Source organism: Passer montanus, unplaced genomic scaffold (assembly GCF_014805655.1).
Source record: "Passer montanus isolate IOZ18808 unplaced genomic scaffold, ASM1480565v1 scaffold19, whole genome shotgun sequence".
Classification (NCBI taxonomy): domain Eukaryota; kingdom Metazoa; phylum Chordata; class Aves; order Passeriformes; family Passeridae; genus Passer; species Passer montanus.
This window is the reverse complement of record NW_024366480.1, coordinates 2,833,719-2,859,685: the sequence shown is the minus strand read 5'-3', so window position 1 is coordinate 2,859,685 and position 25,967 is coordinate 2,833,719. Positions and strand designations below refer to the sequence as shown.

At 40.4% G+C, this 25,967-nt stretch overlaps 1 protein-coding gene across 2 annotated transcripts in view; it reads right to left on the bottom strand.

The window, feature by feature from the left end:
• The window catches only part of MTDH (metadherin), a 36,035-nt gene extending 26,819 nt beyond the window's left edge, over nt 1–9,216 (bottom strand). For both annotated transcript variants that reach the window (XM_039706037.1, XM_039706038.1), the window contains exons 1-2: nt 8,611–9,216; nt 2,648–2,752 (exon numbers count right to left, since the gene is read on the bottom strand). In XM_039706037.1, coding sequence (XP_039561971.1) covers nt 2,648–2,752; nt 8,611–9,015 — 510 coding nt within the window. In that variant the 5' untranslated portion in view covers nt 9,016–9,216. The remainder of the gene's footprint in view (nt 1–2,647; nt 2,753–8,610) is intronic.
• Between the last annotated feature and the right edge of the window lie 16,751 nt (nt 9,217–25,967).

Genomic DNA, 25,967 nt, shown 5'->3' with positions numbered 1-25,967 from the left:
TTGGCACTAAGAGAAGACCTGCAATTACTTCAGAAATCTCTTGGACAACAGTTCAAGATGACTACTCTTCCAAACTGTAACTTCAGTTTCCTTAAATAACTAGCTCCTATGGAAGTACTGCCATCAAATTTTATACTTTTCAGGAAAACGTCAAAGTTTAACAGCTGAAAAAGAAGTTTGTGATTAACAAACACTGTTTTTAAAAAGATCTAGAATGCAAATCTTGAAAACACGTTTACTTTTCTAAACTGTGTTACCCTGTTTTGAAAAACCAGAACCATCCTTTTTTATCCAATTAACCCACCAACTGCTAAACTTTGTACTGCACCAGTTGATATCTCAGTATCAAACTGATGGAAACAGCAAGAGATGCTAAAGCCAGAGCAAGCCAGCTGGTCATTCTGCAGAAGTCTATGCATTCAGAAGGTCACCTTCTGCAAAACACAAAGATGCCAGTGTTGGCTCTGCCAAAGAGCACATGAGGAATACTGCAGGCCTGCCAAATTTTTTTAAGTCTTTAGGATGCATTGTGCCCCATGCAAGAACAATAGAAAAATAAATCTTTCTTCTTGATCCCTAGCTGAGTAATCATTTCTAGTATTCAAGACAAAGCAGTTGTGTGCTTGCAAACAGAATGGATGATGACATTTTAACTTCCCACGATCTCATCCACAGATTCATGTCTTAGGGAACAGTCCCTTACACTAAACACTAAAAAAACCCTGTCCTGTACTGTGGCAAGTCACTAACTGCAGAATAATAAACCTTGGGAACAGCCAGAGCCCAGACATTACCCAAAGCTTCCCCTGCCATGAAGCAGGAAAACACACATGATACTCACAACCCTGAAGCAGCCAAGAAATACAGAAACACAAAGGATGTGTGACTTTCACTAAGCACATACATTGAAGCACAAAAAAATAACTATGCCCTTCAGGCCACAGGTTATATGCTTTCATATATGTACACACAACTTCAATCCCAGCCATCGTCTAACACCATCCATCCCAAAGATGGTACACAAAGACACACAGGACCCACTACAACCTCAGCAGGTTTGTAATGTTACAAATGTTATAGATGCCCCCTGAGAAGCCTTACCAAATAATCAGAAGCCTGTACAGTTACCTGTAGTTCAAAGCAAGTTCTTAAGTATGCTTTTAATTGAAGGGTAACAATTTACTCCTGACCCAATTAATTTTTTGCCCAGGATCCCCCAAAGTGATATGAAACCACAATTTGAATAATCATTCACATCTGCTTAGTGGTACTTATTTCCTAGGGCTGCAGTTTCAGCTTCACATTTTAAAATTCAGGTCACTATGTCTGCAATTTTAATGTGAAGTTGAGGATTTAAACACCTAATCTACTTGAAAACCTGCAAACAGAGTTATTCATTCAGGTTCAAATTGTGGTATGTACTTGGGGAAAAAACCAGCAAAGTCAGTCTGATATACAAAACATGGAGAAGAAGAGCCACACAGCATGGAACTTTACAGCAAACCTATTTCACAGAAAAGTCACTCAATTTGCCAATTGCAAAAACATTTAAAGTCCTACAGCAAACTAAAAGGATAGAGTCTTTTAGCCAAAAGTGTTAACTTTTAACAACAAAAGAAGTTATTGGAAGGTAAGCAAGTGTATTTATTAAAGCTTGGATTGGAAGAGACCTTGAAAATGATCTAGCTCCAACCCCAGCCATGGGCAGGGACACCTTTCACTAGACCAGGTCGCTCAAAGCCCTGTCCAGCCTGGCCTTGAACCTTCCAGGGATGGGGCATCCACAACCTCCCTCAGCAACTTGTTCCAGTGTATCACCACCCTCACAGCAAAGTTTATACACAACCTTTTATTTTTCCTCAGTATAGCTACAAAAAAAGCATTTTATTGAAGAAAAGTCAGAAAACAATGACAGTGGGAAAACTTTATGCACAGTGCTAGCAAAAGAACCAAGCAAAAAATTATCAAAGGCCCAAGCATATCCATGTTGCCCATAAAGGACAGCATATGTAATAAAAAAAAAAAAAGATTAGTCCTCACAGTTCAAAAAATAACACTGCCAGTAGTAAGGTTACCTTTTAGATTAGACATTGCAGATGGATGTTTTAAAATATATTTTTAATATAGCTGTTTAATTTGCGTAACAAAAAAGCCCGCACCAGACTTCAAAGCTCACATTTATCATCAAAAATCAAGAATTCCAATTACTAATGGATGCATCTGGCAAAAGAAATAAGCAGGCACATGGTCTAAATCCTTTGAATAGTAGTCTCCCAATTGGTAGACCATTTACAAGGCACTTAACAATACTATCATTATGCTGCATCCCCATGAAGCCATCAAGATGAAACAAACTTTATTTCTGTAGGCTTAACACTGTCACATGATGAACAGAGATATCAGTGTTTAGTGGGGGGCTGGGAGTGGGGTTTCCTTGACAAACATTCTGTGATAAGGCATGTCTCAGAAGTTAAGAAAACACTACTTTAGCTCTTTTCAACTCCAAATTAGATTAGTACTCTTCACAATAAGAAATCTGCCTCTTCATTCAAATAAGTAACAGGATTTTAAACCAAAACCAGAATTCTTAGATACTGAAATATTATAAATCAAACTTTAACATTTTTGCTTTGTAGCCGTAACTAACCTTTTCATTCTTCTTTTCTGTGTCCACAGGCTGCTTTATATTGTCTTTATGGACAGTTTGTATTACTTCATCTTCAGATACCTCAAGGAAAGAGCGTCCATTAGGCTGTGTAAACAATGAGCATAAATAATAAAATTAGAGAAAGCAGATGAAGCAAAGTTCAAATTACACAATTACTGAAATGCAATTGTTGACGGAAAAATGCTTGTAAGATTATTGAATAGAGGAGATCAAATTGTGGATTGTTGTTCAAAGGATCTACTGCAATTCTCTATTTACCAAACACAGAAATGAGAAAGGAAAGAGAACAGGTCTTCTCATTTAATTTCACTCCTATTCAATCCAGGAATTTCAAAACAAAAGGTAATTTCGGAAATTTACCAGCTTTTACAATCCTATAGCTGTTCTGAAAACTGATTCAGAACAGCTACAGTTGTACACGCCATAAATTATCTAATTAACACAATTACCACTTTGTAGCAGTTCAGCAAGAGGACTAATTTTTAAAAATAATTTTTACATTGACCAAACATCTGCAAGTTCTCTCTATGCATATCCCTCCCAGCTCACTTCCTTCACAAGTTAAACTTCATAGTAGAACAGAAATTAGAAATCAAACATGAAGCATGACTAAGCAAGGTAGCCCACTGTTCTTTTCAGACAGACTTGATTACAGGTGTTACATTAGTCTACCATTTCCCTCTCACACAATTAAGGAAAGAAAATTAGCATATATTATTCAACATATAAAGTTAGAACTCTGGACAATCATTAAATGAGTCTTTACATTGCTTTTGACAACAAAGGCATACACCTTAGCCTACACATACCACATACAGAAATGTAGTAATTTAGAAATCATTTACTTCTAACAAATGGTGAAGTTACTATGACTGAAGTTACTCTGCTTAACTGCAAAAGAGATGAAAATATTTTACTACAGTCAGCCATTAATTTCACTGCATGGAAAGCAATTGTTAAGAATAGTAATTGATAGAGTCCACACAAATGTCACTGGTTCACGTTCAGAGTGACTCAGATACATGAATGACTGAAAACTAAATAAGCATAAATAGCTACTTCAAAGCTGCTTTAATTCCCGCAATTCTTTCAAACTAAATATCAAGCTCAATTACCTTTAGTTATTATTTTTGCTATTAAAAACCCAAAAACCATTATAACTCTGCATCACACAAACCTAATTGTTTTCAAGTAAAACAAAAGCCATATCACAACTTAGCGTGGCCTATTCCTTCAAATATTAGATCTGATCCTCAATTTAACTGTTACAGGCATTTAAGTCTTGCCACGTTGTATTATGCTTACAAACCACCCTTGGCATGATTTCACTAGTGCATAACATAGTATTGCTTACTGTAGTTAGCAAGCACGCCAACTTCTTCAAAGCAACTATAAATAGAAATTGAAAGATCAGGTCACCTAACCCCTCTTCTCCTTCAACAACCAGCTTTAAACTAGACTTGTCATATCTAATATGCAGTACATTTCCCTCAGCATTCTGAAAACAAAGTATATTTTACAAGTCTGGTCTAGGAGCTCTCTCTAAAAGCTCTTCTCAACCAAGTCCACCTTATTGGTATATTCCACAGGGATACCAAAGAACTGATATTTAATCTTGAAAATAACTCATTGCCAAAACTCAGTTCTTGTGCCTATTTTCTCCACGGACTGTTTAGAAGTAAAGTTAGACAACATATTTGATGCATCTAGTATTGGATGTGTAACAAAAAAGTTTACAGCCAACTAACTTTTTAAATTCTGTACCCTGCTTCTTAGCTATTACATGTATACCTTAAAGAGAAATCTACTTTCTTAATTCCTCCCAACTATTCAATAAATTGAAGTTTTAATATTTAAATTAAAAAAACCAAACAAAAAACTTCAGCTTGTTCTCTAAACTAATAAACTAATTAATATCCATTAAAAACCCTCTGGAAAAATCCATCCACATGACTGTTCAAAATGCTGTCTGATCATCTGATCATGTAAAGAACAACCTTTAGAAATATGTTAGAAAACCTGGACTCCGATACATTTGGGAGAAATACATCCCTTAATTGTAATTCTCTCCTTTTCAGTGGAAGCTTTCCACATTTATTTTCTGCCCACAGATGAATCATAGAATTGTAACCAAAATCCATGTGACCATTTTTGGATATACCAAAGAAAGAAACAGAAGCAAGAAGGAAGAAAGTTTTTCTACAGTATTCAGAAATGTTTCATTTTAAAAAGATAACCATAGCCCAAAGTTTAAAACTTTATGGGTAATACATTAAATATCCACTGACAAAATTAAGTCAAAATTGCGCAATTTATTATTTGCCATCCTTTTTACCCTCATCTTAAAGCTGCCAGGCAAGATGCAATAAGGCAGAAGTAATGCTGTCAGTAACAGTATTGATTATTGAATGCTTTTTTTGCCTGAGGATCTTAAAATTCCAATACTTAAATAAATAAACCTTTTTCCACATACATTCGTTTGAGGAGGTTAAGACACACCAAATGTAAAAAAGGTTTTGCTTAGACTGTCAAAACAAAAAATACTCTTTAAACATGGCAGTGCAAAGGATAACTCAGTTTTATGCTTCAAACAGTATTAATGAAATTGCTATCACCTCAATCTTACAACGCTGCATTAGCCAAAGCCCTCAGTTACACATTATAAAGACACCTCTTAGAATATCTTGGGCAATAAAGAATCTGTTTGCCAATGCTTTCTGCAAGCTTCTCTTCATAAAGAAACTGAGCAATTTCCCCAGAGGCCCAAAGAATCCTACAGCCCTATGTTTGCCTTTTGCCCACTAACATACACACGAACCAACACAGGAGTATCAGCTGAAAGTATAAAGTCTTCACACAATCTGAGTGCACATAAGCAATAAACAGCCATAGCCCAGAAAGTTCTTTCAAGCAGACCAAATATGAAACTTGTTCAAATGAATGCAAATACTTTTACTAGAGTGTGTAGCATTTATTCTCCAGGTGCATGACAAACAATAGGAAGTAAAAAGTCAATTTGGTATTTTCCACACCTACAAATAGAGAATGGTGTGAATGGCTCCCTAAAGTGGCAGCAGAGCACAGAAGATGGCTACTCTCAAGTTTCTGTGGTGTTTGGCACACTGCACAGAAACCATGTAAGAACAGCTTCAATTTTTTCTGCTGAAGTAGGAGAGAGAGGCACTGTAATTATTCAGAAGGGGAAGGAATCAAAATTAAATATTAAGTTTTAGGGACAGAAAAAAAAATTCTTAATGAGGCCAAAGACCTTTGCCTCTTGCAGGAGTTAAAGTAAAAATGAAAAAAGAAAAAAGCAGCTTCAAGTTTACTGCACAGAATCTGATGTAAAGACACCATGATACCTTGTTCCAATCAGCCTGAAAACCAGAACTGGCTCTGTAAACTTTAATGTCAATGAATGCTAAACAGTTTCAGCTCCATTTTTTTCTCAATCTATTAACAGCAAGTAAATAAACAGAACCTCATAGATACTACTGCATTCAGTCAGTGCAGTGTTACTCAAAGAAACCCATTTAACTAAGAACACGAGGTAAGTTGTACCTTACTTACAGGTACTGAATAAAGCCACATGCAAGGAAAAAAAGCAATTGATACTCATCCTCAGAAAACCTGCAGTGAAGAACACTTCTGATCCTGCCTGATGAGTGTTACACATCACCTGCCATACAGAGAGCTCAGGAATTCTGTATTAAAGTAACCCTACAGCTTTTAATTAGACATCTGCAGTGTGTTCTTAAAGCCACAGACCAGTTGCTCTAAGCTTTCTGAAACGCCTGCAATGGAAATCTAGACCCTGGCACAGCAAGCCCTGTAGTAAATCTACTGGTAATAGGCTTACTCTTTTCCCCTCCCAGCTATTAGCATCACAGCACACAAACCACACGATGAAAATCACCAGGCAGCAATCTGTAAGATTTTTTGTTTCATCTTTAAGTTTCCAACGTTATTTGAGAATTTCTCACATGTAAGTCAGAAAACATTGGGGCATGCTAATATTGGTGTCTTTAAACTTATCTTGGAAAATGAGCACAAGGCAGGTCTATTAAACTTTGTCACTGGTATAAACTTATTTGCACCTACAATTAATGATTCAGTTTGTGCATTTCCTTCTGGAAGAAGGTAGGATTTTTGCCATCACACAATGGAAATAATGAATACCAAGTACTATAAAAATAACTTTTAAAATTTTAATGATACAGAATGACAGCTTAAAAACTACCTTGCTCTTTTGATTACAAAAAGATTTGCTCCTACATTGCCTTAACCTTATTCTACGCCTATGTAAACCAAGCTCAATAGAGTACAATTATTTACATTCATGAAAAATGTCAGCTATTTTTTATATAAAATTACTAAAGTTTGTTTTTATGAAGCTGTATACTACAAAGCATTGCCAAGTCAAGAGTAATATCTACCTATTCAGTCAATCTCCTGTGGAGGCATTTTTAATGTCTTCAGCAATGACTTGCAAGAGTTTATGATTTGTTTTCATACTGGAGTTTCAACTAAATAGATGAAGCAAAATCGATTTAATTTCTAGGATTAGTCTTTGTTGTCAAGAAAGCATAACACTTTTTGACACTGAAATATCTGCTTCTCAAGACGGCAAAAACATTACATCTTTAAAAGCATGCCTTCCCCAAAATGGAGAACCTAGCTACACTGGAAAGATTCTGAATCATGTTTCCTCTTCTTGGGGCTCAGCATTCAGTCTCTTGCAACTTCCAGAAACAACTTCAGTAGTTCACTGTTCAAAGACAGGTTGATGGCATATGCAGACTTTTTTTTTTCTGTTTAAGATATTCTAGCCTTACACTCTCATTAAAAAGTTTCCCAAACCTCTCAAATCTCAATGCTGTCACAGACTCAAATGAAGATACAAACCCATTGTCTCTCCTTTCTCTCATCATTAGGGAAACAACTCAGATTTTATAGAGCAAGATATAATTATACGACACAGTTGTAATAGGCAGGGGACATCTGTTACACTTTCATTCCTATAATCCATTTGGACATAAATAGGATTACAAACATCCTAACAATATAAAAGCTATAGAAGCAATCCCTTCAAGCCCCAAAACTTTAAAAGGACAGTTGACAATTTCTGCATTCTACTAATTTTCTCTTAAGTGTATGCTGTCAAAGGTGTAAGGTTCCCACACTACATATTGAGGATTTAAAACAATATAAATTACAGGCATGATCTCTTTTTAAGGGGCTGCTAAGACACAGATTTCCTTATTAAAGGAGATGATCCTTACTGTAATAACTAAATCAGACACATTCCTACTGAGGCACACTCACAGCAACGTTGACACTAACACGTTCCATTGAAAATACAAAGCAAAATGCTTACTCAAGTTTGAATCATCACAGCATTTATACGGTTTAGAATGCTACTTCCAATAGTCTTTAGCTGCCTAGACTACAACTCCTGACTTGAAATTCTAAGCCACTCTAAGGTCTCCACTACTGGTTGGTAACCCTATTATTCAGTGAATAATAACAGTAATAGCAGATTTCATATGATTTTTGTTTACAATAAAACGCTTCCAAAAAGCCAGCCTTTTCCTCATCACCCAGGGCTATTAACGTGCAGTTTACTTGTGGCAGCGCTGCTCCTCCAGGTTTTCAAAGTAACAAAACAACCCAGACGACGCGAGACGGCTCCAGAGCAATCAGGACCCCCACACCCTTCGTCCACAGGCAAACATCGCACGGCGGCTCGGGAAGCGCTCCACGGCACCCCGATCCTTCCCACCGCGACAGGGCCGGGGCAGCGGCAGCCGGGCTGGGGCCGCTCGCCAGACGCGAGCCCCTCGCCTCCCTGGGAGCCGGCCGGGTGCCGCAGCCCGCCCGGCCCCGCCGCTGTCATTCGCCTCTCAGCCGCGCTGCCCTCCCGGCCCTCGCACCCCTCTTACCCGCGCCGCCTTCTCCGGCAGCTTCTTCCTGTTTCGCTTCTTCTGCTCATCGCCTTTGAGGTTCAGCTGCCCGGAGCCCGGGCCGGCCGACTTGCCCTGGCCCCCGCCGGCCGCCAGGCCCGCGCCGACCGCCTCGTCACCCTTCCTCACGGCCGCGCTCCGCGCCGGCTTCTTGCGGAGGCCGCCCCCGCAGGCCGCGGCCAGCAGCAGCCCCAGCAACACGAGCCCCAGCGCGGCCGGGACCGCCAGGGCCAGCCAGCTGGGCAGCGCCTGCGGGTCCAGGCCCAGTTCGAGGCCCAGCTCGGCCCGCAGCAGTCCCAGCCCGCCCGACAAGGCGTCCCGCACCCGGGCCGCCGCATCCTCAGCCCACCGGGCCGCCGCCTCCTGCCAGCTTCCCGCAGCCATCGCGGTCCCCGGCCTCGCAGAGGCCCGAACCGAGCGGGGCGGCGAGGGCGCGCTCAGGCCGAGCGCATCGCGGCCTCGGGAGAGCCGCGCCGGCCCGTCCGAAGCGGAGGCAGCGGGGGTGGGGGTAGGACGGGGCGGGACGGGAGCGGAGCCTCCGCTGGACGCGGCCGCCTCAGCCTCGGGGCCGCCCGGGTCTCCTCCTCTTCCCATCACGGCCAGCGCCGGGGCGGGGCCGCGCCTCCCGCCACCGCCTCCTGCCGCCTCCCGGCCCGGCCCGGCCCGGCCAAGGGCGGTGCCCGCGGGGGAGGCAGCGATCTCGACGTGGCAGGCAGCGAACGGAGCGGGAGCGGCCGAAGCCGAGGAGTTGGAATCTGAGGTCATCAAATCCAACCTATGACTGAACACCTCCCTGTCAGCTAGACCTTGGCACTCAGTGCCACGTTCAGTCTTTTCTTAGACGCCTTCAGGGGTGGGCAGCCTATTCCAATGTCTGACCACCCTTTTTGTGAAGAAATTCCTCCTAATCTCCAAAGTGAAGCTCCGCCGGTGCAGCTTGAAGTGATGTCCTCTCGTCCTGTCACTGATTTCCTAGAAGGGCCTGCCCCAACCTGGCTACACCGTCCTTAAAAGTGGTTGTAGACAGCAATAAAGTGATCCCTGAGCCTCAGTTTTTTCCAAGCTAAACACCCCCAGTTCCCTCAGGCTCTCCTCACAGGACTTGTGCTCCAGCCCCTTCACCAGCTCCTTCACTGCTTTTCTCTGGACACGCTCCAGCAGCTCAGTGTCCCTGTAGTGAGGGGCCCAGGCTGAGCACAGCATTTGAGGTGCAGCCTCACCACTGCTGAGTGCAGGGTGACAGTCACTTTCGTGGTCCCACTGACCAAGCTATTTCTGATGCAGGTCAGGATGCCATCAGCCTTCTTGGCCACCTGGGCACACAGTGGCTCATGTTCAGCTGCTGTCAGCCAGCATTCCCAGCTCCTTTTCCGCTAGGCAGCTTTCCAGACACCGTGTCCTAAGCGTGTGGCACAGGGTTGCTGTGACCCAAGTGCAGGACCCAGCACTCAGTCTCACTGAACCTCTTAAAACTGGCCTCGGCCATCGATCCAGCCTGTCCAGGTCCCTCTGCAGAGCCTTGCTGCCCTCCAGCACATCAACACTCCCACACAACTTGTGTCAGCTGCCAACTTGCTGGGGGTCAACTTGGTCCCCTGGTCGAGGTCATTGATAAGGATGTTAAACAGAGCTGGACGCAGTACTGATCCCCGAGTAGCACCCCTAGTGACCAGCTGCCAACTGCATTAGTTCCATTCACCACCACTCTCTGGGCCTGTATTTCATCCAGTGAGCAGTGCACTCACCCAAATCGTCAGCAGCCAGGAGAGTGCTGTGGGAGCCAAAGGCTTTACTGGAGTCCAGGTAGGCAACATCCACAGCCTTTCTCTCCCTCATCCACTAAGTGGGTCACCTTGTCATAGAAGGACATCAGTTAGTCCAGGATGCTTTAGCATGGACTGTTTTCATTTTTCAGAAAATATTAACTGTTGTTGTTGCAACTGGTTGCACATTTGAGCCACCCGAACATCCCAAATAATGTATTCTGTAAGTATTTTAAGAAGTTTAGGATGTCGCACTATATAGATAGAGGTGACAGAACAGTCATAATGTAGTTATAGTTTTAAATACATCAATCAAGGAAATATGCATAACAAATTTGAAGGCATCATTCAACTACAGTGAATGTTTTGTGTTTTGTATATACATAGATATATAGATATATAGATATATGTATACATACTTATACATATACCTATACCTATACATAGAGAGAGAGAGAGATTAAACCGAGGCCACAGAACAGCAAATATTGTCCATTTTACAGAAAGCACCGCAAGAACCTGGTGGGTCTGAGTGCCACAATCCAAGCGGTTGACACGATGGTTTTCACTGCGGCGCCGGGGCACCACCAAGTGGCAGCATCGTGAAGAGCCGAGCGCTCGTCGGAAAAACATTTCTGTCTCAAAAAAGAACAAAGGGAGCGGTTCCGCACCTGGAAATAGCCAGTTTCGGTTTGATTCGGCTGGTAAAGTAAATTAATCTGAAAGGAATAAATATATTTTTATTCTGAAGTAATGAGATGTAGCCATAAATAGGCGTACAGTTGTAGCAAATTGAAATATTTTGAAGAAAGTCTGTGTGACTCATTAAAACAGTAGGGAACAAATATACCACTCTGGCTGTACTCATCAAATAAAGCAAACATTTTATTTGGAACTAATTTCGACACATATTAGTCTAGTATTAATCTTCAACTGTATTAATAGATATGATCAAAGTTACTCCAAGGACTCTTCCAGCAGTGCTAATATAAAATATCATCTTTTTCATGCCATTCTCTCAAAGATCACAGCATAACACCGACACATTACACATGACACACTAAAAAAGAGAAAATTATGGCAAAACCAAAAAGAATGGAGACAAAACTTAATTTTTTAAATGTCAGCTCTCTTGACTGTGCAAACATTCCTTGTTTTACCACAACAGCTATTAGACATACCTTACACAGTACCTTTACCACCATATTTAAAGCTCCATGGCCGGTTGCCATGGCATGAAGGAAACCCAACTATTGCTTTGCAGTCTCAAAATACCTGTTTCAAGGGTTTTTAATGATTATCTTGAACGATATTGAAGCCATGTGTCTTGCAGCTGTAGAAATTCTTTAGATTAGAAGTCAGATGGATATGGCAGAAGCAGATAAAGCCTCTGATCAGGTAAATAAGCAGAATCCAAATAAAAGCACATTCAAGGTTGTTGTGACAGGAAATTGAAAAAATCTTGAACAATAAGCTATTTTGCTGTCTTATATGGATCGTGACTGAGTTGCTTTAAGGTGAACTCAGTACATAATTCACTGAAAATACTAAGTCATATACCCATTATTTTTCTGGAAGGAGGGAGCAACAACAACTAGAGCATCCCTGATCCAAGAATCACCACCCTTGGCAAAGTTAACAAGTAGCTAGAAAAGGGATGAGTAGTCTGCAGACAGAATTTTCACTGAGAAATTTCTCATCCAGGTCATGTGTGGAAGCCTTGAGCCAAGACTCAGCCCAGCCTGAGGGATGGGCTTAGAGTTAAATGTTGGATTAGGAGAATGAGGCTCATCATGCCTGGAAATGCACATGGTGTGGAGTTACCAAGAGCTGCCAAAAAGGGGTGGAACATGAAAAGAATTCTTCCTGGAGACATTTTTCATCCAGGCCATGGCTGGGTGTGTTGGAGAAGGCTCAGCTGGTGTCTGGGATTAGGGTTAAAGTTAACATTACATACCTGGTTGGGAGAGAGATAAAACCTGGGGCTACAGTTGGTGGGGGGGCAGAAAAGGAGCAGCCAGAGTAAGGGGTAGGCTGCAAAAATACTTCTTCCCTGAAATCTCTTTATTCTGGGCGCTAGGTCAGGATCTGGAACTAAGGTTCAATCCATCCTTTGCATTCAGACTAAGTTAGACTTTTAACGAGGCAGAGACAAGCGCTCCATTTTGATAAAAAGATCTGCTGTAGGAATTTTCTTATGATAACTTGTTTATCATGGCTATGGCTTGGAGACTTCAGTTAGTCTCTGCAGAGACTAACTAACTTCAACCAAAGTTGAAGTTGTAGCTACAATTAGGCTTAGGGGCAGGAAACAGGCCAAGTTTGAATACCCATTTGGAGTGGGGCAGGAAAGAATTATTTTCAGAGAAGTTTCCATCTGGTTGATGGTTAGGGGCTTTGGGCTGTCTCAGCCTGAACCTATGATTAGGGATCTGGTTATGTTCAGCTTTGAGAAAAGAGAGAAATCCTAGCGCTTTCTTTGGTCAGGGATTGAAAATGGATTGCCAAAGGAAGGGATGGGGATAAAATAATTGTTCCCTGAGGACATGTTCACGTGGACTATGATTTGAGAATGTTGAGCTGGATCTCACCTGACACCTAGGTTTGGGATAAGTGTTGGAAGAGACATAAAGAGTAGAAGCTCCAGTTTAGTCCAGTTAAGCCTCCAAAGAGGCTGCCAAAGGGAACAGTAGACTATCAGAATAATTCTCTCCTGAAGTCTTGTGCTGTTTTCTTGGTTTAGAGGCAAGTTTAGGGGAAAAACACTGTGGAATGAGTATTTCCTCTAAAAAAAGAAAAAAAAAAGTTCCAACAGTCCCTTTTTGTCAATATGAATACTAGTGGATGAAAGTGAAAAAAACCCCCAGCCATTTATTGACAAACAGAGTGCCCACATGGCACAGTAAAAAGTAAATAAATGCTAGATATTGAATTGTCAGAACTTAGCCCCCTCCACCCCTATGCCCACATACACACCGGAACAAAAACCCAAAATGCCAGGGAAAAGAAAAAAGCCAACAGCAGTTTGCCTCTTATGTGTACAAAATGGGATGGGTTTTCAGGGAAAATAAACAAAAAAACCCCCAGTAGATTCAAGCAGCAGTTCAGGCAAACAGATGTGAAACCTGGTGAGTCTCTGACGTCAGCCCCCTCTTCACAGCAGAGGAAGCAGGTGAGCTTTCTCTTGCTGTCTCACCTTTTCCCAAGATGTGAGGCTGAAACAGAGAGGCCCCTCGTCTTTCCCACTAGTCTCTGATCTCCAGTTCACTTTGAAGTGCTGCTGAAGAATTGCTGCTGCAGCCTCTTCAAGTCCAGGAAGGACAAAGAAAAACTTCTGCCTGGCCTAACAAAAAAATCCATGCTAGCCAAGCAAAAACCCAGCCCACACGGCATGATGGACACTGGGGGTGAGGCTTTGGAAAAGCTCACTGAAGAGCTTCAAGGCTCCCATCTCCTTCCAGACCCACCTTAAAGCTACAGCAACCATTTTTGGGCATGAAGCATGCAATCAGGGAATAGACTAATCATCATAAAATCACCCCAAGACAGCTGTGCTTAAATTTACATGACGACATGTTTATCTGAGTCATAGCTAGGAATTAATGGTCTCGTCCAACACAGAGTCTGGGGTAGTTGGGGCAAAGTCCACACAAACACATAAATTTGAGGTTGGGAGAGAGACACAGCACAGAGCTCAGTTAGAAGAGAAGCTTGAAGGAGGTTGCTGAAGGAAGGTGCATGTTGCAAAAAACCATTGTCCCCTGAGACCTTGTTTACCTGGGACATGGCTGGTGGACCTGGGCTAGTGCTCAATTGTCTTCTCAGAGTGGTCAATGATTGCCTTGTCAGAGTGGTCAAAGCAAGACAGAATAGTTACAGTTTTTCTGAAGCACTGCTTCTGGAAGGATTTCTTTCCTAAGGGAAGAGGAAGAGCTCATTATATGAGTAACCCATGTCCCATTCTGACCTTCAAAGTTCACCTTATTTTTTTTTCCTGTTGGCATGGTCAGCTTTTTGGGTTGAGACAGAATCCTAAATCAAAATTCACTGTTAAGGAGTAATGTGTTCTTCAAAGTCTTTCTCAATTTTACATGATTTTTCATTTTATTTCACATTCTTGTGCATAACCATATAATTCAAATACAGAAACATTCTGCTAAAAATACTAAACTTAATTCCCTGTACAATGGAAAAGTCTGTTCTCATTAACCTTGCCATAAGTAGTGTTTAGTCATCAAAGTTAAGTTGTCATTATGACTGATAGAGCTCAGTGCCTTGGGAGGTGAAGAACACTTTGGCATGTTCAAATTTCTATCAGCCCCAAACAGAAAAATAAATATGCAAAGACTTGCTACCCATCTGAGAAAAACTCCTTGAATTAATGGAAAGCAAACACCAAATTATAGGCCTATTAGCTCATATCATTGGTTATATAAAACTGTATTAAGTGTACATTAAATATCTCCTGTAATAAGTGTGTTTGGAGAGTTTTCACAGTTTTTGTTTTTTTTCATAGACAAGACAGTTTTCCTAATACAGCATTTTAATCAAGAGGTGTTGCTGTTCATAGAAGTGACACAAAGTTAACTTTAAACCATGTTGGTTCCTTTATTAGCAATGCAATTACAGAATCCAGGCATGCAGGTTCATTTACACATTTAGCCTGTAGCACTGCAGTCTGTGTTGCTCACTGTCCTGCGCTCTCAGTACATGAGCTGGCAAGGGTCAGAAAACTGCTAGGATGTCATTGTAGACATATTCAACTTCTTTTGGTATGTCCTACTCTAAATAACTTCTTTACAGCCTTGGACTGTTCTGTCATTCTGTGCCAGAGGTAGGTGGAAATATTTCAAAATACTAAATCAGCTCAGGGAAATTGCAGTTACAAAGGAAAATGTCTCTCTTTCCGTGAGCTTTCAATGCAACACGTGTTTGATGCCTTGTGTAGGCTGACCTAGAACACAGATTACACAGAGTTAAAGGATAAAGTAGGAGTTTAAATTAGGAGGCTTCAATAGATCCACCTTGGGCAGCACAAGAGCCCAGCCAGGGCTGTGCTCACGATGAACCCAAAATGGTCACAAAACGGATGACTGGTCATGGGATCTCACACTTTTACAAGTTCTGGTCTATTTGCATATTGGAGTTAATTGTCCAATTACAGCTTTAGCCCATGAAGTCCCCTCCTTCTTGTTTTTCTCTCTTCAGTCCACTGTTGCTTATGCTCTTGGGCCTGAGATTTGGATTGGTTATCCTTGGTCCCCAGCTAGAGAAGGAATTATTTTGTCTATCTACTCTGTGAAGAGGGCTTGATATCCCCTAATATGAAGCTCAGAAGTATACACTAAAGCAGTACAGAATCTGAAAAATATTAAAGTTAAAACCTGAGGCATCACCTTAGGCACACTAAAGGAGCCTAATTTCATCCTGTTCTCCCTGATGGCTCATGTAGCAGAGTACTGTGAAGCTTGGGCACCCTTGGCTGTGAGGTCTATAACAGAAAAGACCTGTTCTTGGCAGCTGTTATCTTGGAAACCCAGAAAAACAAATCCCTTGCCTGAGGTAGAATATCATGTATTTTACATCCCTTTTTTTAGTCAATGGAAAGCTGTATAGTCCAATGGGAGAAGGAAAAAACCCACCAGTCAATCATGAAGCTATGAAAAATACATAGAACACATGTGAATTCAGTCTGAAATGTCAATCCTAGAGATGATATTTCCTAACTTTTGTGCAATTGATTTGGCATTCTTAATTATCCTTAACTGAAAAATTTACATACAAATTAGACTTTTTAGAAAATCAAGCAGAAAAAAAGTTTTCCTGGTTTTAAAATCTGCTTCAGAGAGAGACATTATTCCCATACAGAGTAAAAACTTCAGCCTCATTTAAAACTAATTGAAACCTGTCTCTCAGAAAGACTGCAGTGTCTATAATATATGTGTCTATGGTGCTCAATAAAACAATCCCAGGGATTGTTTCAGTTCCTGGCTCTGGGGTGGCACACTCTGGCTCACACCCACACTGCTTTAACTGGTGAACTGTGTCCATGCTGAATAAGTTGTGCCTCTGGGTTTCATTTGGGTACCATGTGATGTTCCTATGACCCTGAGAGATAACTGCTATTTCATTATATGTTTTTTCTTAGGTCAAGCTGTCAGACACAATGTGAGGGCTGTGGAAGCTTGCCAGAGAGAAGTTTTTATAGAATGAGATTGAGGGTTGCATGCTTTGCTGTGTGCTGTAAGGGTCTGTGAAGATATTTCAACACATGAAGGTTGTGTAGGTCCAAACCACATCAACAGTGCTTAATGTAAAATATCCTGAGCATGCTGCCTGAGCTTTGGTTGGAAAGTTAGCTGATGTTGTCCAAACCAAGCTCAGAATGCAAATTTCCTCCTTGCAATTGGCCAAGCTCAGCCTGAAAGTCTAAAGCAGAGCATGAAATACCACTTGGATTTCTATGGAATGTGTGCACTAGCGGCCAAACCAGTGCTTTTTGGTAGTCATGTAGTTGTTACTCAATCATTCTGTGTATTTTGATCTAACCCAGAGCACTACTGTGCAAAACATTCACATTTAGAAATACAGAGTAAATTGAATTGGAGCGACCAATGTATTCCCATTGCCTGCAAGAAGTAGGGCTAATTCTGAAGTTTGATCTGGGTGCTCAGGCTTGCCGAATCAGGTTTTGAAAGTCTCCAAGAATGGAGATCCTTCAGATTCTCTAGTTTCACGTGCCAGTACTTGGCCACACTCTTGTGAAAGCTATTATCTTTATCTCCAGCTGGGATATCCTGTAATGTGGCTTGCAGCCTCTTACGTTTTTGCAGTGCCCATCTGAGAAGAGTCTATGGCTTTTTTCTCAGCAACTCTTCTTTAGTTAGGTGAAGATGGTAGTTAATTTCCTCTCAGCCTTCTCTTTTCCAGGCTAACCAAAACAGAATCTTCTTTTAAGGCATATACTCCAGCCCTCTAAGTATGGAAAAATATTGAGAAACAGTAAATTTTACACTGAGAAAATAGATTTTAGAGCCTGAAATCAGTATGTAAACAAACAAAAATATAAATAAAAAGAAAGCTTAGACCAAAACAGATACTCGGGGCTGAAAACTAAACCTGGACAAAAGCAAGTCTTCCTTCCTGCAAAGAAATTTTAGAATTTTATGTATTTTTAGAGTTATTTATGTCTTTTTAGAATTAGGCCTTTTGCTTAGTCTTTTTCTTGTTTTACTTGTTTTTAAAAAGAGAGAATTTTATTTTGAAAAAAAAAAATTTCAAGCTTTTGGCATGTCTGAACAGAAATATTTTATTGCAAAGAAGCTTAACTGTTTCAATCTATATGGATTTTCCACCCTGTCTTACAACTAAAAGTTTTAGTCATCAGTTTGACCCAAATTCATAAACACTCCCTTTAGTTCCATTTTATCATATTCACTATTAATTCCTTTTTCTGTGTGTTGAGCTTTAAGAAACATTTTATGGCTTCCAAAAGGTGAACAGGCATGTTTCATTAAAAAAAATGAAGACCTAAAAAGTCACAGGTGTTGAATTCCACATATTTTTCAAAGCATTTCCATGATCATGAATCAATGGGATCACTGGCAATCACTGATGACTGCACACTGTATTTCTGAGCAGCATCCCAACTTTCTGCCTGCAGCTGTGCTGTCTCTGCGCCATCAGAACATCTTACTGGACCATGGCCTTTGACCTTAAGAAAACTGCAAGTCCCCTTTCCTTCTTTCTTTTCATTCTATTTGTAAACTCCCTTTGAAGTAAATAATAATAAAAAAAGCAGTATTCTAACCTAAGGAATAACTTTTATGATAATTTGGTTTATTATGTGCCATTTGTGCAGACTATTCAACAATTGCTTCTCCTTTTTTACTGTATCTAAAGTAGTCATTCTGTTTCCTGTATTAAAAACATACTCTCAAATCCTCTCATGAATTGTAGGATATTCTTTCGGGAATTCCACTCAGAAACAGTAAGAAAATATTCCCAGTACATCAGCAGTCTGTGTGCATTAGGGAAGAAATAACATTTCTTTACAAGACAATGGACTCCTGTTAAAATCCAAGGTGGTAGTTATGCAAGTGCCAAAGTGCCTCCAACAGCTACATTAAATTCCTAATTTTTTAGAGTAGTTATATTTATGGTGACCGTTTTTCTCAAAGTTTTCTCTAATAAATCCTGAAATACTGGATTTCTTGCAGTATCATTTGAACAATAATGGAGAGAGTTTTTTAAAAGGCCGATAGATTGTTCATTTATTCTACAGGGTACAAATATCATGCTGCATGCTCTGGAGTGGATTCTAGGAGTTTTTCCTTTCTTGTTGGACCTCTTTTCTTTACTGCCATTTGTGCAACCTCATCTGTTTATCCTCTGACTTACCTTCCTCCTAGACCTTTCAGTTCCCTATGACCCTGCCATGTTTTTCATTCCAGAGTTACGCCTGCATTCTTGCCCTTTTCTAATTCCATAGTTCCTGTAATTCATTCCTGGCTACTTCTTGTTATGAAAGATATAATGTTATAATATATATTATTACTACTATAAAATATATATATTTATTACTGAATAAAACCCAATATAATATAATTTGAAAGTTTACTAGCCTTTTCCATGTGCATGTTACATCTAGTTTTCATCCTATCTGTGTTATCATAAATCAGACCTGCTACAAGGGTTGCCTTAATCTGGTGAAGAATTGCTGAGGCTGGTTGGGAAAAACATGAGCTGAGCCTCTTTCTTACCTTGCACCTGGCTCAAGTAAGGCCTAACAACTGAATGATGTTCAGAGCAAAGTGGAGGCCTCACTGCTTAGTGTTGTTCCAGTGAAGCACAGAAAAGCACCTGTGCCTCAGACCAGCCATTGTCTTCACTCCCTCTTTCACAGTGCCAAACAAGGCTTGCTACAAATCTGGTCCTTTAAGGAGATAAGTATGCATGAGAAAGCTCTCTGGTGAATGTCAGACATCCTTTACTGCCTCTTTCATAGCTGGAGGAAGACTAAAGTGTTTATTTTACTCTTTCTATCAACTATGAATTCTGAATGAAAGTATCCAAGACTGCCATGGAGCCTGGTTTGCTTATTAACTTTCACCCAGTAAGAATGCAAGTGGAAAGAGAACGTGCCTTACGAGTGTTGTTACAGTCACCAATCCCCACCTGTAACATGCAATTGTTCCCCCCTTTTGAGATGGGCTAAAATTTATTGTATAAAAGAAGAGGGGTTTGGGGCAGAAAAAGAAAAAAAAATATAAGAGGGGGGGAAAACACCTCTGCTTGTCTGGGATCAGTCAATGGACTGTGTCTCTCCTCCTTCCCAAAGGGAAGCATTTAGGTGAACATCTGTATTGGAGCAGTTCCAGGAATATTTATTTACATATATATACACACACATATTTGTAATAGATCTCTGTTACTGTACTTTCGGTCGCTATACATACTAACTCTCTTCAATTAATGCATTTACCACTGTCAATCCAGAACTTGTTTTCCTGTTTCTTCAATAAACCATTCTATTTGTGGCTCTTGATCATGTAAGTTCTTACTGAAATTGGCCAGAGCTCCAGTATCAGAGTGGTACATTCTTATTGATTAGACTCAACATGTACTGTTGAAATTGCACTACTTGTGAACCTGTGCTCATCAAACTTCTTACTGAGCATGACCAAACTTAGAGAGCTGAACTGGTTATAATCTGAAATTAAACCCAGCAACACCCAGCCTTCCTGATCTCTGAGAACCAGCTGGAACACAAAGGGTTTATTTTCTATGAAATTTCTATACTCTTAATGGAACAAGTGCAAAATGTTCAGGGCAGATCTATATCTCTTTTGATGCATTATTTCAAAAAATTTTTTGTGGGGTTAGGTACACTGGCATCCCTTTTATGTATCCTTTTGGACACCACTGCAAAATTGCTTTTTGTTACAGTTGTAAGGACCCAAACACTGGAATGGATCAGGCTGGCTGAGGAAAGGAAGAAAGAGGCTCCATCTGCTATATGATTTAGAGAAGAGCGACATCCTGAAATCGGGAAAAAAATTTGTCTCAGTGTCTCCATTTTTGGCTCTTCTTTAGAGATCTCATATCAGTCTTGGCTCCTAGGGAGTACCTGGCACATTTCCATCCTGATTAAATTGTCTGTCTAGACTGATAACTATCCAAGCCTCAATAAAATTACAGCAGAAATGCAGCTTTTGGAACTGTCTTCTGAAGAAGTAGAGAACTAGAGTAGTTTAATCCTCAGGAGAGGGGAGAAGATGCTGTGGTACTGGAGAAGGACTGATCAGGAGAATGAAGAGTAGTCAGAGACTTGCAATGTTGGAACATAGTCTGGGATAGCTTAAAAAGATAACTTTGATCTGGTCCCTTGCGCACACTTCACCAATCATGGTAGCAATATACTAGGGTTAAGGGAAAAGTGAGACCCACATTTAGAGTAATAACACAAAAATTGGCCTATTTCCTTTTATTATAATGATTCTTAATCAATTAGGTGACATTTTAATAAGAAGTAACTGATTAGGAACACTGGATGTGGTTGTTAAGATGCTGTAGCAAAGCATTAGAAAATAAGATTTCCAAACTTGAATCCATTTAATGAATTTTGTCTGCTGTAAGACTGTCAGCAGCTGTGTCCAGCATTGAAGAATGATATGGGTCACCTAGAAAGCTTTCTTGTGGAGTCAAGTAGAAAAACCAGGTGAGCAGCAACCAGAGAAAAAAGACCAAGTGTTGGATTGGGGTAGTTTACCATGCCTTCCTTGAATTAATTCCCTCAGTCATAAGCCAACAAAAAGAATAGCAGGACTTCACACTTCCTTTTGTTTCCTGAGGAATGTGCTGATCGTGTTTGCATTTTTACTCAGGACTAACAATGTGACAGTGTTAAAAGTGTAGTCTTTTCCATTCAGCTTGTCTTTAGGTAAAATTTATGTTAGACTTGCACACCTTGAACATTAGATGTTGCTGAACATTCCTTGCAAGTGCAGAATTTAAAAAGGAACAAAAAGGGGGCTACAATTTAACTACTTAAATGAACTTTGTATCATCTAAATTCTTAAACTGCTTATTTTTGGTATTGTTAATTGAGTTCCCTTGAAACACTCAATTATGTCCTAACAGAAAATAAAGGACAGTTTCTGTCCATGAGACCATACTTCCTTTTAGAAGAATATTAATGGATATCTCCTATCACCTTTACTTGGTTCAGAAATATTTATTGAGCATATAATCCTTGGTCATGTTATCCTTGGTCCCAGGCACAATATACAGAAATCTTGAATCCTGTGCACATGCAGTCAGTTCTCTACACAGGTACTCGGTGCCCTCTTCCAGAAATATTTTTGCCATGCCCTTACCCGTTTTGTGCCTCTGTCCTAACTTGAGCACTTTGGAGGCTTTGAAAATTTGGCATTATTGTAAAAACTGGGAGGAGTTTAAAATAAAGACTAACAACTCAGAGACCAAGGAATTGAAATGCTTCTTATTGGGGACAGAGGCATAAAGACTTGCCAAAACGATGAAATGTCACAAATGATCCCACTGAATTCAATATGGGTTTTTCTATTGGCATGTGCCCGTGAATTTAAGCTCAAACATCCAGAAACTGGGCTACAGAGAAGCAGCAGCAAGTTCCAAGGGACTCTAAAAAGGTTGCTTTCTTTTTTCTCTGCCTGGTGCCAGCTAGGAGAAATTTTATGCATGGGGAATAGATATACATCACCCCACATTTGAAGAATGTTTGTGTGATTTGGATTCTGTTTTCCTGACACCAGTCCAGGAGAGTGAATTAATTTTTTGATCCTACCAAAAAAAAAACCTAATAGTAACAATATTTTCAAGATGTCATTATTTTTATTTTTGGTTTTGTTCCTCTTTTTGTTTTGACACTAATTAGCTGCAGCACATAAGACAGAGCTGCTATTGCACAGCACAACTTTTTCTGAGTACTAGGCAGCAATACCACAGGACTCTGCACTTGCATGAACCCGAGACAGGAACAGGCATGGGTGGACTGGGAAAGAAGAAAGAAAATAGCTTAGAACTTAGAGGACGTTTAAAAAACTCTGGTTTTGACCACTTGGGAAAGGTTTGATGCCCGGGAACCTTTGCCACCAGAGAGCAATGGAAGTCTTTAAGTACACACATCACCCACATAGTTTAAAAGACTCCCTTGTCTGTCACTGAATAACATGGGTTGTTCTTTCATATTTGCTCTGAATCCAGTGGAAAGACACCAAAGATGAGTTGTGGTAGTAAGGTCCTCTTAAAAGTATAGAAACTATACTCTAGATACAGTTATTTTAAGTATTGGAAATATTCTAAATATTTTAACTCCTTTTTTTGGTAAGTTGGCAAAACATACATTCTACAGGACATTAGATATTTTATATGCATCTTTTCAGAGAGCAATGGATACCTATCTATTCTAAATCCACTCATCCATAACTCATGACTATACACGACTAAGTATCCTTTAATCTCATGTGCATTTTTTTCCTCTTACTTTTATGGAGATGAGCATTTTCACTACAGTCTTCAGTAGTAGGGGCATTATGCAGTGTGTCTGCATTACTTTCTCCCCATTCCTCAGCTGCATGAGTCTATTGCTGAAGTAACAAAATAACTGATATTCTAATAATGGTTATTAAAATATGAAAATAATTAATTACTAATGGTCTATCAGTAGAGTGCCCCTGAGACCAACATGGTCTTCAAAAATTAAGAGTAAACTGGAGGGGGGGAGCTCTTGAGATTTCTTTTCTCAACAAGGTACATGTATGGCCAGGGACTGAATGGAATTCTTCATATCATCCAGAGCAAGAAATGCAGCAACTTCCAGTCGGCTTGTGCTCACTGCCAGCTGCCCACAGCTCTGCCCACACATCTTGTCCTCTCCAGTTTGTGGTTCTCAATGTGCTGGGTCTCTAAACTTTTCAGCTCTCTTCATACCAGAAGAAATATTAAAAAAACTTGAGGTTCATTTTTAAAGCAGCATGCAATAATGAGGTTGGCACGTCTAAAAACAGTTTGAGATGATAGATCACTGTCTCTTCCTTCATACCTCTCTCCCACTCTGTGAAGAAAAGATAACCTAAGAGAAATGCATGCATGCACACGCATGCACACACATGCACAGCCTTCCTATGGGCTGTGGAAATACCTGGATATAGCCAATGTGAAAACAGACTGTCTTTAACAGGTGATAAGTTTACTGAATTAAATTCTTCATTCACCTCTGTTAAAAGCACATTTTGGGCAATAAAGAATCAGTTTCCTTTACCACACTAGTAGTAAATGCATCATCAGAGCAGATGAGTGAATGAAACAAGAGCAAAAGATAATGTGTAATGACATCACCTGGGGATACCCAGCCTACAGCCCATGCCTTAGAAAGTCCACTGAGACATGTGTCCCATATTGACCAAGGAGTTTTGAAATAAATAATGGCGGAGAATACTCAGTGTGACAGACTTGTCAAGCTTCTTCTCTAATCTCTGCTCCAACTAAATCCCAGCTCTACTCCCACCCTGTCTCCTTTAACTGGCCTCCTTTCATTGCTCAGCTTATGTTTTCATGCTTGCCTTACCCATACATTTTCTTCTCTCCTAACTTCTCATCTAGTCTTTCCTCCTCAGCTTCCCCATTCCCAATGATTTCCAATCTTCTCCTTTAGATTTGTCACCTGCTCTTGACTACTTGTTCTAGTGTCTTTTCCTAGACATTTGCCACTATTTCCAACATATCTGGTCACTAATTGAATCCATCTCCCTTCCGTATCTCCTTCCTGCCAACCTATTTGTTCACTTTCACGCTCCTCTAGATCTTCATCTCAACCCCATCTTGAACTAGGTCTAAGGCAACCACACCAACCTTTTCTTTTCTCTTGATTGTTCCCATTCCACCACTCTCAGTGCCTTGGCGACACATCCCAACTTCGCTCTCATGCTGCACCTTCTGCACCCCACACCACACCCACACCCCATCCCATCCCACACCACACCCACACTACACCCACACCACACCACTCTGCACCATACCACCCACAATTACCCTAGCATTTCTGTTCTGACCAGCTCCCCTTTTTTCCTGTCCCATACTGCCAGGACTCAGTGTTGGGACTGTTGAAAGTGTCTCCTTGGTCTCAGATCACAGGCCTGGACCAGCCAGCCATGATGTCAGCTTGGAGCCTGAAAGGCTGTGAAAATAGTGTGCAGCCCAAGACTGGAGTGAGTGGATATATTGCCATCTCTGGAAACATGCTATGCAAAGGCTTCAAGGTTTATAATATGGACAGGCTTTGATAAAATTTCGTGAAGATAACAAGAAGTTTACCTTTGATAAATAGGCCACCCACCTTGCAAAGAGGAAGTCCCTGTACCAAAGGATGAATGTACTACAGGTAGTAAAAGAACAGGCTGCCAGAATATTTTAACATGATCAAAACAGTGTGGTGGTGGGTTTTTTTGGTTTTTTTTTTGTTTTGTTTTGTTTTGGTTTTTGTGTGTGTGGTTTTTTTTTTCTTTTCCCCTTAATTGTGTTTTCAGAAACAGCTGAAATCTTTTGACTGAAGTTTTCCACAAAATTGTCCAGAGGCAAACATTCAGCATGGAAAATTCTAGACTGAGCTATTAATGTATGGCAAAATTATGTGCTGCTGATAAGTGGGAATTGGGTTCAGAAGTGATGGATAATTGTCATAATAGTACTACAAGTCCTACTACAGCACGCTAATGTATTAAACAGGTAATGTACTGCTGCTACCAAAGAGTAGCAAAGGCAGTGTGCAATTTCTGTTAGCTCAGCTAATTATAGCATTTTACTCCATTCATTCACATTGTGGAAATGTCAGTTTGAAGCCTAATGGAATACTTTCAAGGGCATTAAAAAGCACAGACAAATAGCAGTGTTTTGTCAAAATCCCAAGGATATATATTGTGGCAGTTTATCTGTATGTAATACATGTGTGTGGCAGTAGACATCTATGTCAGTAATACCATTACAGGATCACTGGGTTGGATTCCCTTTCTAAAATGTTTCATCATCATGGTTAACTTAAATGCTTTACTAGTGTAAAATAAGAAGGCCAAGACCCTTTTCTGTTCAAATATGCAGTACTGCTGTATTTTAAGTTTCTGGCAAATGATTACAGAGTGGATAGAGAAAAATTGCATTTTTGAAATGGTTTGAATAGAAAATAGGGTTTAGTGGGGTTTACTAACATTTCCTCCTCTCCCCCCTCCTTTTTTTTTTTTTTTTCTGTAGTAGCAGTGGTAGAATAGTGGGATACCATACTGAAAAGGGGATTAGTACTTTGATGAAGTCTCTAGTCTGGTTCTATTAGGTTGTTCTGGAAATAATTTTTGTTGTGACTCATTTCTCCACCAGTAAACAACATCTGAAGGTCTTTATTATACTGCAGATTGAATTTCAATTTCTCAACAACTTCTAGAATGCTGTTAATTCAATTTCTCTGTATTTGGCCACCTATCCCAACAATGCCAGCCTCATCAGTGCTAGAAAATATCCTTCCAGCAGATGGCAGGTATTGCT